A 16937-nucleotide genomic window follows, 5' to 3' on the forward strand; every position below is an offset into this window, starting at 1 on the left:
ACACACACGGCTCCACTCCGTACACCTCGTACACACACGGCTCCACTCCGTACACCTCGTACACACACGGCTCCGCTTCGTACACACGCGGCTCCGCTCCGTACACACACGGCTCCACTCCGTACACCTCGTACACACACGGCTCTGCTCCGTACACACGCGGCTCCGTGCCGTACACCTCGTACACACGCGGCTCCGCTCCGTACACCTCGTACACACGCGGCTCCGCTCCGTACACCTCGTACACACGCGGCTCCGCTCATTACACCTCGTACACACGCGGCTCCGCTCGGTACACCTCGTACACACGCGGCTCCGCTCGGTACACCTCGTACACACGCGGCTCCGCTCGGTACACCTCGTACACACGCGGCTCCGCTCGGTACACCTCGTACACACGCGGCTCCGCTCGGTACACCTCGTACACACGCGGCTCCGCTCGGTACACCTCGTACACACACGGCTCCGCTCGGTACACCTCGTACACACACGGCTCCGCTCGGTACACCTCGTACACACACGGCTCCGCTCGGTACACCTCGTACACACACGGCTCCGCTCGGTACACCTCGTACACACACGGCTCCGCTCGGTACACCTCGTACACACACGGCTCCGCTCGGTACACCTCGTACACACACGGCTCCGCTCGGTACACCTCGTACACACACGGCTCCGCTCGGTACACCTCGTACACACACGGCTCCGCTCGGTACACCTCGTACACACACGGCTCCGCTCGGTACACCTCGTACACACACGGCTCCGCTCCGTACACCTCGTACACACACGGCTCCGCTCCGTACACCTCGTACACACACCGCTCCGTACACCCCGTATACACACGGCTCCGCTCCGTACACCTGGTACACACACCGCTCCGCTCGGTACACCTCGTACACACACGGCTCCGCTCGGTACACCTCGTACACACACGGCTCCGCTCGGTACACCTCGTACACACACGGCTCCGCTCGGTACACCTCGTACACACACGGCTCCGCTCCGTACACCTCGTACACACACCGCTCCGTACACCCCGTACACACACGGCTCCGCTCCGTACACCTCGTACACACACGGCTCCGCTCGGTACACCTCGTACACACACGGCTCCGCTCCGTACACCTCGTACACACACCGCTCCGTACACCCCGTACACACACGGCTCCGCTCCGTACACCTGGTACACACACCGCTCCGTACACCTCGCGCACACGCGGCTCCGCTCCGTACACCTCGCGCACACGCGGCTCCGCTCCGTACACCTCGCGCACACGCGGCTCCGCTCCGTACACCTCGCGCACACGCGGCTCCGCTCCGTACACCTCGCGCACACGCGACTCCGCTCCGTACACCTCGCACACACGCGGCTCCGCTCCGTACACCTCGTACACACAGGGCTCCGCTCCGTACACCTCGCACACACGCGGCTCCCTCGTACACACAGGGCTCCGCTCCATACACCTCGTACACCTCGTACACACACGGCTCCGACCCAAACACCTCGTACACACGCAGCTCTGCTACATCCACAGTGGAAACCCCTCCTGACCCCACACAGAAACTTCCCCTCATCCAGCACCATGACAACCAGCACAGCAGAGTCCTGTATACACTGAGGCCCCTGATCATGTGACCCCTGACTCCTCCCCTCCTGTGACCTCATCACAGGTCCAGTGCGCACAGAGCAGCCATACATGTGGAGTGCGGCTCTGCGGGTGGAGGTCGGTGCTGGAGGCTCCATTATTCTCTATGTGGAGTGCGGCTCTGCGGGTGGAGGTCGGTGCTGGAGGCTCTATTATTCTCTATGTGGAGTGCGGCTCTGCGGGTGGAGGTCGGTGCCGGAGGCTCCATTATTCTCTATGTAGAGTGCGGCTCTGCGGGTGGAGGTCAGTGCCGGAGGCTCCATTATTCTCTATGTGAAGTGCGGCTCTGCGGGTGGAGGTCGGTGCTGGAGGCTCCATTATTCTCTATGTGGAGTGCGGCTCTGCGGGTGGAGGTCGGTGCTGGAGGCTCCATTATTCTCTATGTGTAGTGCGGCTCTGCGGGTGGAGGTCGGTGCTGGAGGCTCCATTATTCTCTATGTGGAGTGAGGCTCTGCGGGTGGAGGTCGGTGCCGGAGGCTCCATTATTCTCTATGTGGAGTGCGGCTCTGCGGGTGGAGGTCGGTGCCGGAGCTTCCATTATTCTCTATGTGGAGGGGGGCCCCAGGCAGCACACGGGGGGCAGAGACAGCGAATGGGTTTCCTGGCAGCACACTGGGGCTCCAGGCAGCACACTGGGTCCCAATCAGCGCACAAGGGGCAGAAACATCGAACGGGGTATAGTTTGGCCCAGAGGGGTGTAAGTGGCCTAGGCCACTTTAACCCCGGGTATGTTCTGGGTGGGGGATTAATCTGGCCTGTTAAAACTCACTGCTCTAAAGTGTGGCCTAGTGTGTCTCGCCACCCACCATCCTCCCCCATCAACAGTATCTGCTGCTTCTTCCTCCTTCTTCACTGTGGTAAATGTTCTCACACAAGTCTCCGGCCTCAGAACCTCCACTTGTTTACCCACTACGGTTGCGGTGAGTGACAGCCCATCAGTTGTTACGGAAGTGGACATGCCTGCTGTTCTTGACAGATCTCAGTGACCAAACACATCACATCTTTCTCAATACATCATAACATCTCCGTCTGCACCGCATTCACAGTCCGGGAGTTTCTTGTGTTCTCCATACTCCACCCTCTTTCCGCACTGGAGGAAGCCCTTGGTCCTGCAGTTGTGGTCACGTAAAAAATGGTTTCCTCCTACACTTGGCAAAGCTAACAGCTTGAACTTCACCATCTCCAATCCGTTTGCCATGGAAATGCTGCTTTGCCGCCTGGTGTATGCAGTCCTTTTCTGAAACATGATGGCCATCGCAGTCACAGTACCAGTTGCCCTGTTGCCATTACTTATGTAAAAAAGCTTTGCCTGCACTACGACAGCATGTCGGATACAACGTCAGCCGATCCTTGAAAAAAATCAATGTCTGCCAGTCTGCATTTCACTACTGACTCCTGGGTGGCTGTGGGGACAGGCGTGGAAGAGGCTGCTCTGTAAGTCTTGAAATCCCCAAGGCTTGCAGTGCATTTTGGGATGGAGAAGTAAACCACTACACAGCAGAGGATGGAGAACTAAACTACTAGACAACAGGGGTTGGAAAAGTAAACTACTAAACACCTAGAGCTGGATAACTAAACCACTACAGACCAGGGGATGGAGAAATAAACCACTAGACGCCAAGGTGTCAATAGACACCAATTCTTGGCATAACCAAGGCTTGTGGGACAAACCTCTGTATCTAACACTTCATCCACTGCTCTTGCCTCCTCCACCTCTTGTAGGACCTCCACCTGCACCTTCAACCTCTCTCTTATTGAGACATGCATTCCAACATTGAAGAGAGAATCCCCCTCCCTCCGTACTGCGCAGCCAGGTCTCGCCAGAATCGGGCAGTGTTTAAATTAACATGTCTTGGAAATCGCAGTCACACAGCTAAAGAATTGTGGACAGCTATCCAGGCCGAGTTTGAACAATGGCAGTCTCCACACACTGGATGCAGGGAATGGGGTGTGCGATAATGGTGCACATGCCTTGCATGGCTCACGTCCTCAATCTGGTGGTACAGAAATATCTCTACCACTATCTGGCATGGATTCGCTGCTGCAGAAAGCACGGTCAATGTGTTGTCACTTCTGCCATTTGCACCACGTAGGTCATCGACTTGAATCGAGATCTTCCAGCCTACCGGTTAATCGTTTTATGTGCGATCTGCCAACATGTTGCAGCGACTGTGGCAGCAGCAACAAGCCCTAGTGCAATGTGTCCTTTTGCATAGCCTGGGCCAACATAGTACAGATGTGGTGAAAATCATGCTTACATAGTGAGCACAGATAAAGAACCTTTGCACCCTTCTGCACAGTTTTGAAGTGGCTATTAAGATGGTTTTCGCTGACTATGCCATCATCAGCATCACTATTCCGGTCATCTACATGCTGAAGCCCACTTTAAATAGTCTGCGGGAGGTTGTGGTGGTCCCAAAGGAAGATGTGGAAGTGATATCAATATCTCAAGTTTCCAGACTGTTGTCGCACAAGCGGCTGCCATGGGAGGGTGGACTACAGCGATCGAGGGGTGGATCATGGTACCTGATAAACTGTTAGTGAAGGTACAGGAGCAAAAGAACAAATAAGGAGGAAGAGGTGATGGGCATGCGACAGTCAGGAGAAGAGAATAATGATCCCCTCTCTGTTATCCATGGTTGGCGGGAGAGTATATAGGAAGCAAGCCTGTGTGTTACCCTGTCACCATTACACCATGTACTCGGACCTCATGGAATCGCCCCACATATGAGCGTCTTCTTGCTGCACTATCTACAAAATGATGGCCATATTTTTAGGATTAGAAATAGTGCTGACTACTGGGTTGCCACGCTGTTCCATACAAGAGTACATTTTACTAGATGTTTTCCCCCTGTAATTGGATGTGCATATGCTGCTGGAGTATTGAAACACGCTTGTACACAAAATGTCACGATCTGGTTCAGGTTGGAGCCAGTGTTATTGTAACCACTAGAGGGAGCAAGGCAGGAAGCGTAGTCAGGTGAAGCCGAAAGTCAGTACACTGGATAAGCAATACTTTAGCAATGGAGCAGGCGGATAACGAAGTCAGAGGAAAAGCCAGAAGTCGGTACACGGGATCAGCGATACTTAGCAGATGGAGCAGGCGGATAACGAAGTCAGAGGAAAAGCCAGAAGTCGGGACACGGGATCAGCGATACTTAGCAGATGGAGGAGGAGCAGCAGCAGCAGCAGAAGGAGCTTGACTACAGGCTGGAAGCACAATAATCACGCAATGAGGAAGTGTACTGGCTGAGGTTATATAGGGTGGGCAATTAGCAATCAATGGGCCAATTAGGAGAGCACAGGGTGGAGCTGATCAAGAACAAGAATCACTGGTATCTGGTTTTGCATGGGATCTTCCAAGCAGCCGCATAGCTCAGATGGCTGAGCTGCTGGCCAGCAGACAAGAGGTTCCCGGTTCAATTCCTGACACAAAATTAAGAGTGGTTTTCCCCAAGACAGCAGTCACGCACAATTAGAGCATCAGAATTAGAGTTCCAACCCTGGGAACATGCAAGAACATTAGCATGAGCAGTTTAAGTGGCATAAGCAATTTCTGTGCATCATTTCACACACATTTTTTAGACTAGCACGTGTACCAGCAGAAGAGAGTGCAAGTGTGACACTTGAATGACTGGAGAGGATGGTGCAGGAGTATGTTCAGCTCAATATCAATACCATCAGGGAAAATTTGGACCCTTTTGCATTTTGGTCTTCATTAATGGATGAGTGGCCTACCTTTCATGAAGATGAGCAAGTCATGGATCTCCAATGACTTTTGCACCCCAATCGCAGACTGGGTAATGGTGTAGTTTTCAGTAGGCTGCGTTGTTTTTACATTATTGTAGCATATGATACCTTTGTCGTGGATCTGTGCCTGCTGTTGCTAACAATTTTTGGAAATATGGAGATTCTTAAGTTGTGTCTTCATCTGGTGGCTTGCCTGTAGTGGAAGGACTGTCAGAGCCTCATTAAACAATTTCTACTCTGGGGAAATTGCTGACCCTTTAGTGGTGTCTGCCCCTAATTTTTGGAAATGTTGGGTCTTCCACATGTTTGTTGCCTGAATTTGGCAGGGCTCTCAGAGCATCAGGCCAACACCTGTCACTCATCCACCTGTTAATGATCAATGTTTAGGCTAGCAATGCTGGTCCAAGCCCTGCCACAGACCCTGCCCCATTCATCCATGCATTCAATTAAACGATTAGTACTCTGGGTGGGTTGGGCGGTTGGAGAGTTAAGGTTTTGGGACAAACTAGGGTTATTCTGGTGCCAACTCTGAGCCCTGTACTGTGTGTCATGTTAAGGTGGAGTAAGAGGAGGAGAGGACACTTATTGCAACGCTTGCCATCTACTGGAGCACATGCTGTTTCTACAAGGCATACCGCTGTGTGGCTGCAAAAGAAAGAGAGTTGAGTATTCTGTCCAGTAACAGAAGTTGTCAGTTGTCTTTGGATAGGACGATGTTTGTTCAGTAGAGCTTTCAGCAACATTACAGCCTACCCCAAGTAAACCTTGAGCACCAAGCCTTTTCCCCCTTCCACCACAACCTTACTTTTTCCCACTCATGTTGGCAGTACCCTCCCCCTCTTTTAACTGGCTGTTTCACAACCCTGGGCCCAGACCTGTAAGTCACCTGTCACTAATTTAATAATCATTATTTATTGGCTGATATAGTGTGGCTAGACCACAGAATTAGCACAAAAGATTAATATGTTGAAATGTGGACTGTGCCTGCATCAGAGTATTATCCCAAATGACTTTTATTAGTAAATGTGACCTCTGGAGTCCTGAGTGCAACTCAGCATTAGCCCAAATAAATTTGAGTAGGAAATGTGGACTGTGGCCTGCACAACACTAGTAGCCATAATGATTTAGATTAGCAAATGGGATCTCCTTCCCCTCATCAAACACGAACCCCCCCCCCACCCCTTAAACCTAGGCAAAGTCCTAATGTCACAACTCAGCTGTCCCGGGTCACCTGACAAGGAGCTAACAGTAGGGGGTGCCCTAGCTCACCCTATTCCCTGGATACTGAAGGTGAAGATGCCAGGGCAGCCACCCTTGCCATACCTTCTGAGTTACCCCTCCGTCTGTTCTCTTTCCCACCCAGGGAAGAGGGGTGCTACAGTGCACCGCAGTACAACAACTCGACAAACAAGGCTATACAAACAAGGGTAAATTGAAAACACCATGCATACAAATATTTACTCACCTATAACAGAAAATATAATTCTCCTTCTGTACAAATCACTTGTCAGACCACACTTGGAGGATTGTGTGGAATTTTGGATGCCGGTGCTCAAGAAAGACATTACTGAGCTGGAAAGGGTTCAAAGGCGGGCTACTAAAATGATAAATGGAGTTGGTTCACTACAATACCCAGAAAGGTTATCAAAATTAGGTCTATTTACTCTAGAAAAGAGAAGACTTAGGGGAGACCTAATATATATGTACAAGTATATCAGAGGGCAATACAGAGATCTCTCCAATGAACTGTTTGTACGAAGGACTATGACAAGAACAAGGGGGCGTTCTCTTTGTTTGGAGGAAAGACAATTTCTGCACCAGCATAGAAGAGGGTTCTTCACGGTAAAAGCAGTGAGGCTCTGGAATTCTCTTCCTGAGGAAGTGGTGATTGCCAACTCACTGAATGAATGTAAGAAAGGAATGGATGCTTTTCTTGTGAGTAACAGTATAGAAGGTTACGAATAACATAATATTATAGGTAGATGGTTGACCCAGCTTAGGGGAAGGAATTTTTTTCCCTATGGAGAAAATTGGCTTCTACTCTGCGTTTTTTGCCTTCCCCAGGATCAACAATGCAGAACAGCTGCACTAAAAATAGGCTGAACTAGATGGACATAAGGTCTTCCTTCAGTCTTCAAAACTATGTTACTATGAATGCATCGGGGAGTGGAGGCCCAAGTAGAGGAGGGAAGGGAATTACCACACTTACAAACCATGCAACAGTCACAGATAACTCCTCCAAAACTCCTCATGTGAACACCTCGCCTCCTAAGCCATGAAACAAATGTTAGCTCTGACGTGTTTTTGAATCAGGACCCAGATTATAAAGGGGATGATAGTGGCTAAGCGAGCACAGCTGAGCGTTCAGAGTTTCCAACATGGTCGATTAACCCCTGTTCTGCCTAAAGAATTGAACACCATTAAAAAGAAGTGCTTTTCAGCGCAGGAGTAGGAGCAATTGGACGCTGCGGTCTTCCGGCTACTTTCTGTTGCGGAAACCCTGTGACACCTAACAAAACATTATTGGAAACGTGATCATTTACCGAAATCTGCGCAAACTTTTCTTGGGAGCACAAATCCGAATTTGAGATTGGCGAACATTTTCCGACAAGTTTGCAGATCTCTACTCCCTGTATCGTACATTGCACGTTGATGCCTTCCTGGACAATTGTTTTTCTTTTTTTTTCATGGATTCCTAACAAAATGAGTCCTGTGACCTCACTATAGGCACCGTCTTTTGTCCTCAGAACGGACGAGGTCCAGAGATGCCATTTTTTGGCGTCTTATCTGCTGTCTTCCGGTCACTTCTTTAACTGTTTTGCAGCTTTAGAAACCTGAAGGGGTTAATAGAAGTTAAATAACTGAAAGTATGAACAGTGAGTTGCTTTTCATTTTGGTGCATTATGTTCCAACTTTTGCACTTTTTTGGATTGGTTACAGGACATGTCCACCTGAAAAGACACGGTGTGCACATGTCCTTACTCTATACCAGCATCACTGCTCCTGTATCTTGTTTTCCCATGGTATTCTGTATGATTCTTCATCAGCTGATCTTCCTTCCATTTAGGATCCTGGCAGATACAATCGGTATAATTATCTTCTAGAAGATTTACTTTAAACTTTAACAAATGGCTACGGACAAGATGGCGGAGAGGATATTACACCTCACCCTAGAGATCCTCTTCCGGCTTACTGGAGAGGTGAGATTCTGATGACGTCACATTACATCATTCTTATCTATGGGAATAACAGATGGACAGAACTGGAGAGGTGAGGACTCTGGAAATGTCTGTAGTGAGATTTATTAATGTGTCTCTCCATAACCAGGATTACACAGTAGTGAAGAAGACCTCTAGTGAGTGCTGTCAGGACCCTGTGTCTGAGGGATGGGGAAGTCCCCGGAGCCCAATCACAGGGCCTCCACCTCACCCCCTGATACGTGACGACATCAATGACCAGAAGATCCTAGAACTCGCCTATAAGATGATTGAGCTGCTGACTGGAGAGGTGACACTGCTGGGAATGCTGGGATATTATACAGTAACACAATGAAGGGATCGGGAGGATGACTGTATCATTGTATGTGTCAGGTTCCTATAAGGTGTCAGGATGTCTCCGTCTATTTCTCCATGGAGGAGTGGGAGTATTTAGAAGGACACAAAGATGTGTACAAAGACGTCATGATGGAGGTTCCCCAGCCCCTCACATCACCAGGTAATAGACAGGACTAAATACACACGGCCTATAATTATCTGTATGTAAAGAATGAATTCAGTCCCTGTATGTGTTTCCTCCAGATCTATCCAGTAAGAGGACAACACCAGAGAGATGTCCCCGTCCTCTTCTTCCACAGGACTGTAAACAAGAAGATCCCAATGTTCCTCAGGATCATCAGGTAGATGGAGAGAAGGTGTCATGAGATCTCCCCTATGATGTGTAGACGGCTGTGAAGGTCTTGTGCTCAGTCTTGTTTTATCCACCAGTATTATATGTTTTATACTTGTGTAATGAGAGCGGTGGAGATGGCAGGAGTAGAGCTGATCATAGATGGGACTTCTCCATCTGTCTGTGACTTTTACAATATTTGTTTCAGGGTGAAGATCTGACCCATATTAATACTACAGAGACATATGTGAGGGGTGATGAGCGGTATAAAGAGGAGATTCCTTCATATGACTGCCCAGGTGAGTAGTGACCACTAAATGCAGAGAAGTCACAGATTCTGCTGTAATTACACACGTGGTCAAAATTGTTGGTACCCCTCGTTTAATGACTGAAAAACCCACAATGGTGACGGAAATAACTTGAATCTGACAAAAGTAATAATTAAAAAATCTATGAAAATTAACAAATGAAAGTCAGACATTGCTTTTCAACCATGCTTCCACAGAATTTAAAGAAAAATAAAATGGTCCTCCAGCCTGGTATATGCTCCCCCATCCTGCATGTGCCGCTGTTGTTCTATTAAAACAAGCTAACAAAAAAAGCAATAAACACTAAAACTTTCCCCCGCTTCCCTGCTGCGCGTTGTCTGCATTAAATATTTAAATAAAATGGCGTCAAAGTCAGCACATGCTTATACCGTGCTATCCGGCGCCATTTTTTTAAGACACTCTGTGTGAATTTGTCTTCAATAAAATAGTGCCGGAGGATCGCGCCATGTACAGGGGCTGACTCCGGCCCAACACTCCTCTACCAGCCTCACCGGAGCTCACAGTAAGTCCTCACGTATTTTGTCAGAGCCTATAGCAATCTCCAGCACCCCACTCCTCCTCCATCCTCGTCGTCCTCCCTGTCACCTCTATTAACGTTGGATGCGTCTTTCTGACTATGGCCACACTGTGCAAGCTCAGTCTATACCGGCTTCAGACAGAAGGATACATCCAACACTACATTATAGATATAGTCATGGCCGAAAGCAAATTTTGGCAAAGTGCCAACAATTTTATCTGGCCCAGAGATGTGTGTCTGTGTTTCATACGTGTGGCAGCCATGTGCCGCACCAGTATCACACGTACCGGCACCTGTGAATCAGCGGTACTGTTTGTGCTGATCCCCAGTGCCAGGTGTTGAAGACAGCTCACATCATTGTCCTCTGCTCTGCCTGCAATGAGCGTGGGCAGGGGACAATGTTGATAGTTGTATTCAGAGCCCGCTGTCTACATAGAGTAAAATTAAGAATAAAATAAAAAATCACATTAAGAGCTCATACTCATCTGTGAGGAAAATGGACGAGTGCAATCTGATAAAAAATCAGACCGCACTCTGATCAGTGTTATTCTATGAGCATGCTGCAACTGTCCTTGTATCTCGGACGAGACTCGCCAATGCAAATAAATGGGTGCGAGAAAAAAGTCAAACGGCACTTGGACCATACGGGTGGTGTCTGAATTTTACACACCCATGTCCTTTGAAAAAGCCCGACAATTCATCTGCCGCATACAGTAAAATCACAGCGTGACCCAACAGAATAGAATAGATAGATATACAGATGTCCGTTACATATAGAATTAGTACAGTGTGTGCCGCTTACTCTACATGTATTTTATTACTTACTAATTTAGTTTCTGAAAAAAATGGATTGGGTCCACCGACAATTAATTAACCAGCAAAGAGAAAGCGGACAGCTGGGGGCAGATGTTTATAGCCTGGGAAAGGGGTAATACACAAGGAACTTCCCAGGATATTAATGTCCTTTCCTGGTTATTAAAATGTGAGTCCCCTCAAAAATCACTTTAAGTCCCCCAATAATTAAAAACCAGCAAAGGCTTGGCAGACAGCTGCAGGCAATGTTGTCATGATCCCAGTGCAGGTTTTGACCTGCACGTCAGGGGTTAATTATTGTGGCCTCTCTTTGGTTCAGGCAGAGCTTTTTATTGCCCTGAGATACTCCAATCCCTGTCAGTTATACCTTGGCCGAGTGTTGTGACCCCTGTGTGCCTGTTCGTTGTCTTATAGCTTGCTTATATGGTTCTGAGCCGGTTCTGTCCCCCGTTGTGAGGTTGCCTGTTGAGTCTGTACTGTATATCTGCTTCTCTGGTTTCTGACTTCTTGGCTACGTCTTGACTATCCGTTCTGTCTTGCCCTTTGGTAATTGTCGTGCTATCTTGTGCTTTGACCCCAGCCTGATCTGGATTATTTCCCTGTCTGTGCCTATTAATAACTTTGTTCCGTAGTTACCATTCTAGGAGTTTTCCTGCAGCTCCTTACTCTCCGGAGTTTAGGCCACGCCCCCAGCAGTCACATGCTTCAGGTCCTGTGGGTCTGAAGCACGCATCTTCTCTGCTGCTGCCCGCTCCACAGGTATCTCTGAGCACAGGTTGACTTACTGAGGACACGTGCACTGGCTCAGTGAGCAAGTGCAGTGCGGTGTTCCTGACAAATGTCTCCTGTAGCAAAATTAAAATAATAAACAACAATATTCCTCACCTGTCAGCCGAGAAGATAATAATCCACTTGTCCCATGAAGGGTTTAGCTGTGCTACATCTACATGGCAGGCTGCCATCCAGCAGAGACACTGAGCTGTGTGGGCCTGCTCAGCTCAGTGTTTCTCGGTGAACTCTCTTCACCTCACTGATGTTACCACAAGCCTGAGAACTTTCTCACGCTTGCTGTGACGTCAGTGAAGTGAAAGGAGTTCACTGTGAGACGCTGAGCAAGCACATGCAGCTCAGTTTCTCTGCTAGATGGCATGCTGTAAGGTCGCATCCTGCAACAATGCAGTCTGGATGTAGCAGAGGAAGATGCCACGTGGCATAAATTGATTATTGTCTTAGTGGACAGGTGAGGAATATGGTTGTTTTATTTTAATTCTGTTACAGGGGACACTGGCTTCAGTGGACTGGGCAATGAGGTGAGTATGGTTTAATTTTGGTTTGTTAAAGGAGTCTGTGTCATTCTTTCAATTAAAGGACTTAATTCTTGGTCTGTTTTTACAAATACAAAGGCATTTTTTATATACAATTTGACTATGGGGTTAGTAATGGGGACAACTTATAGACATCTCTCCATTACTAACCTCTGGGCTTGATGTCACCTGACAATGCAAAGGTGCCATCGACCCACTTGCCTCCGCACCAGGGCAAGTGAGAAGAGCCAGATTAAGTACCAGATTTGGCGCATCCTGTGGATGAGCATTTTCTAGGGTGGCTGAGAGCTGATGTTTTTAGTCCAGGATGGAGCCAATAGACATGGCCCCTTCCCAGGCTAATAATATCAGCCCACAGCTATCTGCCTAGCCTTTGCTGATTATTAATTACAGGATGACCCTACGTCATTTTTGGGTGGTCCCCATTATAATAGCCAGTAAAGGTTAAGTATTCAACTGAGAGCTGATATTTATAGCCTGGGAGGCTTCATGGGCATTACCCCTTTCCCAGGCTATAAACATCAGCCCACAGCCATCTACTTTACCTCTGCTGGTTATGAAAATTTAACCCATGCAGTTAGTACACACTACTAATTATGTGTGACTGACCTCTTTATATCTATCTGTTCTATTCTGTCGCATCACACTGTGAATCTACTGTACGTGGCAGATGAACTACCAGCTATACATGAAATACAGTGGGGAAAAAAGGATTTAGTTGAAAGAATGGAATTACCAATGCCGTAATCCATCTGTGTGACATTTGCTCATAATAATTATCTTTATTTATATAGCGCCAACATATTCCACAGCAGTTTACAATTCAACAGTTCATATACAACAGTCATAACAAAGTTAGCGATAATACAATAATTAATGCAAAGATATTGACGACCCTGCCCATAAGAGCTTACAAGCTACAATGTGGTGGGAGTGACACAAAGTACAGGGGCTTATTTACTATGATGGTTCAATCATCTTGAGGAATAGGGGTTGGATAAAGGTCACCAGCCAATATTTGTAGTTCTTTTGGGTGCGATGGAGTTTGATGCAGGGTTATGAGGCAACCACTCCTGCTGAAGAGCAGAGGAAAATGACTCCCTGCAGCGAGAGCAGGCCTATGAACTGTGATGACCTCAGTGAGATCATTGCAGTTCAGCTTGAGAAATCCAGGTGCAATGAGTCATTCTACCTAGCTTTTTAACGTGAGTGGTCGCCTCAGGTCACCGATGATGCTGATAAGCAAATGTCGCACAGATGGATTCCGGCGTGGGACACTTTGGATTCTTTTTGGACAGGTGAGGGATATTGTTGTTTTTTTATTTTTGTTTCTTTACAGGGGATAATGGCTTCACTGGATTAGGTGTCAAGGTGAGTATAATGTGTTTGTTTGTTTTTTTAAATTTTATACTTAGAGTAAAATTATGTAGACAGCGGGGGCTGAATACAACGCTCAATATTGTCCCCTGCTTGGGCTGTTCACAGACAGAGCAGGGTACAATGATGTGAGCTGTTTTTAACACCTGGAGCTGGGGATCAGCACGAACAGTACCGCTGATTCCCAGGTGCTGGTACGTGTCACTGATGACACACGGATGTCATCCATTTGTCATTAGTGTGCACGTGTGCGAGACTTTTTGTGGCCCGTTCTGCTGCTAACAAACAGTCATGTCAGTGTGGCTTGCCCAAAGACACACGGTCCGTGGAAACACACTGACGTATGCGCAGATCCATTCACCTTTATGGGTCTATGTGTTGAAGTGTCTCCGGTACGTAAGAAAACTGTCACCACACGTACTGGACACACTGGCATGTAAAGGAGGCCTTTAGGGGGTACTCTCATTTCCAAGATCCTATCCCAAAATATAGTTGGTGTAATAACAGCAAATACCTCAAATTTGAAATGTGTTATAGTTTCCTGATTCTCTGTCGCTTACCCCATGTCCAGGGCATTGCAGTAGCTTAGGTATCCATGGTTATAACCACTAGAAACTAACAGTCACTATATCAGTGGTAGTAACCATGGATACCTAAGCTTGTGCAATGCTCTGCACATGGGGTGAGCAACACAGCGAGTCAGAAGAACTATACTACATATTTCCTAATATTATTATTACACATACTACATATTGGGATAGTTGACCAGAGATGGGAATACTCCTTTAAGAATCTCACATGTTTTTATGGTGTATATTTTTATCTGTTGCTATAGATTGTAATGTAATAAAGCTTATTTTTAATCCTCCCTTTATTGCTTCAAACTTTTGTGTATTATGTTTGTCGATTGTACTTTGGAGGTTCAGTACCATGGGATTTGTGAACAGGTGGCTCACCACTGTCTGAGGTCATAGTTTCATTTTACTTTGAGTTGTATAGAATTATGTATATAGAAATGATATAAAATATAAGGCATTGATATTGAAAAATAATAAAATCAGTTTTGTTCTTGGCAGATGACTGTGGTGTCAAACCAGATACCTATGAAAAGCATGCCGTTATTCCAGCTATACCTCCAGCCCTTCAGAGCAAAAATCAATCATCGGAGCCTTTTCAATCAGTCACCTATTTGGATTCATCACAGACTGTTAAGCAAAATGAAAGCCGCAACAGTGATGTTGAACATCAAATAATTCCCACAAAGAAAGCATTTTCCTGTTCAGAATGTGGGAAATATTTTAAACATAAATCTCTATTGCTTAGACATGAGAGCATTCACACAGGAGAGAAGCCATTTTCATGTTCAGAATGTGGGAAATGTTTCAACCAGAAAGCAAATTTTCTTACGCATCAGCGAAGTCACACAGGAGAGAAGCCATATCCATGTCCAGAATGTGGGAAATGTTATATTCGTAAATCAAGTCTTCTCAATCATCAGAGAACTCACACAGGAGAGAAACCATATTTATGTCCTGAATGTGGGAAATGTTTTACAGAGAAATCATGTCTTGTCAAACATCAGAGAACTCACACAGGAGAAAAGCCATTATCATGTTTAGAATGTGGGAAATGTTTTAACGAGAAATCAATATTGCTTAGACATTACAGAAGTCACACAGGGGAGAAGCCATATTCATGTCCAGAATGTGGGAAATGTTTTACAAAGAAATCATGTCTTGTCACACATCAGAGAACTCACACAGGAGAAAAGCCATTATCATGTTTAGAATGTGGGAAATGTTTTAACGAGAAGTCAAAATTGCTTAGACATTACAGAATTCACACAGGGGAGAAGCCTTTTTCATGTTCAGAATGTGGGAAAGGTTTTAACGAGAAGTCAAAATTGCTTAGACATTACAGAATTCACACAGGGGAGAAGCCTTTTTCATGTTCAGAATGTGGGAAAGGTTTTAGCCAGACATCAGATCTTGTTAAACATCAAAGAATCCACACAGGAGAGAATCATAGAATCATAGAATCGTAGAGTTGGAAGGGACCTCCTGGGCCATCTGGTCCAACCCCCTGCTCAAAGCAGGATTCGCTAAATCATCCCAGTCAGATGTCTGTCCAGCCTCTGTTTGAAGACTTCCATTGGAGGAGAACTCACCACTTCTCGTGGCAGCCTGTTCCACTCATTGATCACTCTAACTGTCAAAAAGTTTTTTCTAATATCTAATCTGTGTCTCCTCCCATTCAGTTTCATCCCATTGCTTCTAGTCTTTCCTTGTGCAAATGAGAATAAAGTTGATCCTTCTACAATGTGACAGCCCTTTAGATATTTGTAGACAGCTATTAAGTCTCCTCTCAGTCTTCTCTTTTGCAAACTAAACATTCCCAAATCCTGCAACCTTTCCTCATAAGACAGGGTTTGCAGACCGGTCACCATTCTGGTCGCTCTTTTCTGAACTTGCTCCAGTTTGTTGATGTCTTTTTTAAAATGTGGTGCCCAAAACTGGACACAATATTCCAGATGAGGTCTGACCAAAGAGGAGTAGAGGGAAATAATGACTTCACGTGATCTAGACTGTATGCTTCTGTTAATACATCCTAGAATTGCATTTGCCTTTTTTGCTGCTGCTGCATCACACTGTTGACTCATATTCAGTCTGTGATCTATTAGTATACCCAAGTCTTTTTCACATGTGCTGTCACTTAGCCCTATTCCTCCCATTCTATATATGCTTTTTCCATTTTTATTGCCCAGATGTAGTACTTTGCATTTCTCCCTGTTAAAAACCATTCTGTTAGTTGCTGCCCACTTCTCCAGTTTATTTAAATCTTTTTGAATCCTCTCTCTCTCTTCTCTAGTATTAGCTATCCCTCCTAGCTTTGTGTCATCAGTAAATTTAATCAGTTTACCCTCAATTCCTTCATCTAAATCGTTGATAAAGATGTTGAACAATACAGGGCCCAGGACAGAGCCCTGTGGTACCCCACTTGAGACATTCTTCCAACTGGATGTGCAGCCATTTACGACCACTCTTTGGGTCCGATCACTAAGCCAGTTATGAATCCACCTAACAGTTGCCTTGTCCATTCCATACTTAATCATTTTTTCAATAAGGATTGTATGAGAGACTTTGTCAAATGCTTTGCTGAAGTCAAGATATACTATATCTACAGCATTTCCTTGATCCACCCAATCAGTGATACCGTCATAGAAGGAAATTAAGTTAGTCTGACATGACTTATTAGTTACAAACCCATGCTGACTCTGTTTAATCACTTCATT

At 46.5% G+C, this 16937-nt stretch overlaps 1 protein-coding gene across 1 annotated transcript; it reads left to right on the forward strand.

The window, feature by feature from the left end:
• The first annotated feature begins 1693 nt into the window (after positions 1 to 1693).
• On the forward strand, positions 1694 to 15964 carry LOC141094310 (uncharacterized). Its single transcript, XM_073580145.1, has 7 exons — positions 1694 to 1892; positions 8467 to 8599; positions 8727 to 8906; positions 8990 to 9113; positions 9197 to 9294; positions 9493 to 9583; positions 14722 to 15964. Exons 2-7 carry the CDS (start codon positions 8528 to 8530, stop codon positions 15687 to 15689), a joined length of 1533 nt encoding a protein of 510 aa, XP_073436246.1. The 5' UTR covers positions 1694 to 1892; positions 8467 to 8527; the 3' UTR covers positions 15690 to 15964.
• Positions 15965 to 16937: the final 973 nt, after the last annotated feature.

Source organism: Dendrobates tinctorius, unplaced genomic scaffold (genome assembly GCF_039654945.1).
Source record: "Dendrobates tinctorius isolate UK_male_01 unplaced genomic scaffold, ASM3965494v1 ptg000063l, whole genome shotgun sequence".
Classification (NCBI taxonomy): Eukaryota; Metazoa; Chordata; class Amphibia; order Anura; family Dendrobatidae; genus Dendrobates; species Dendrobates tinctorius.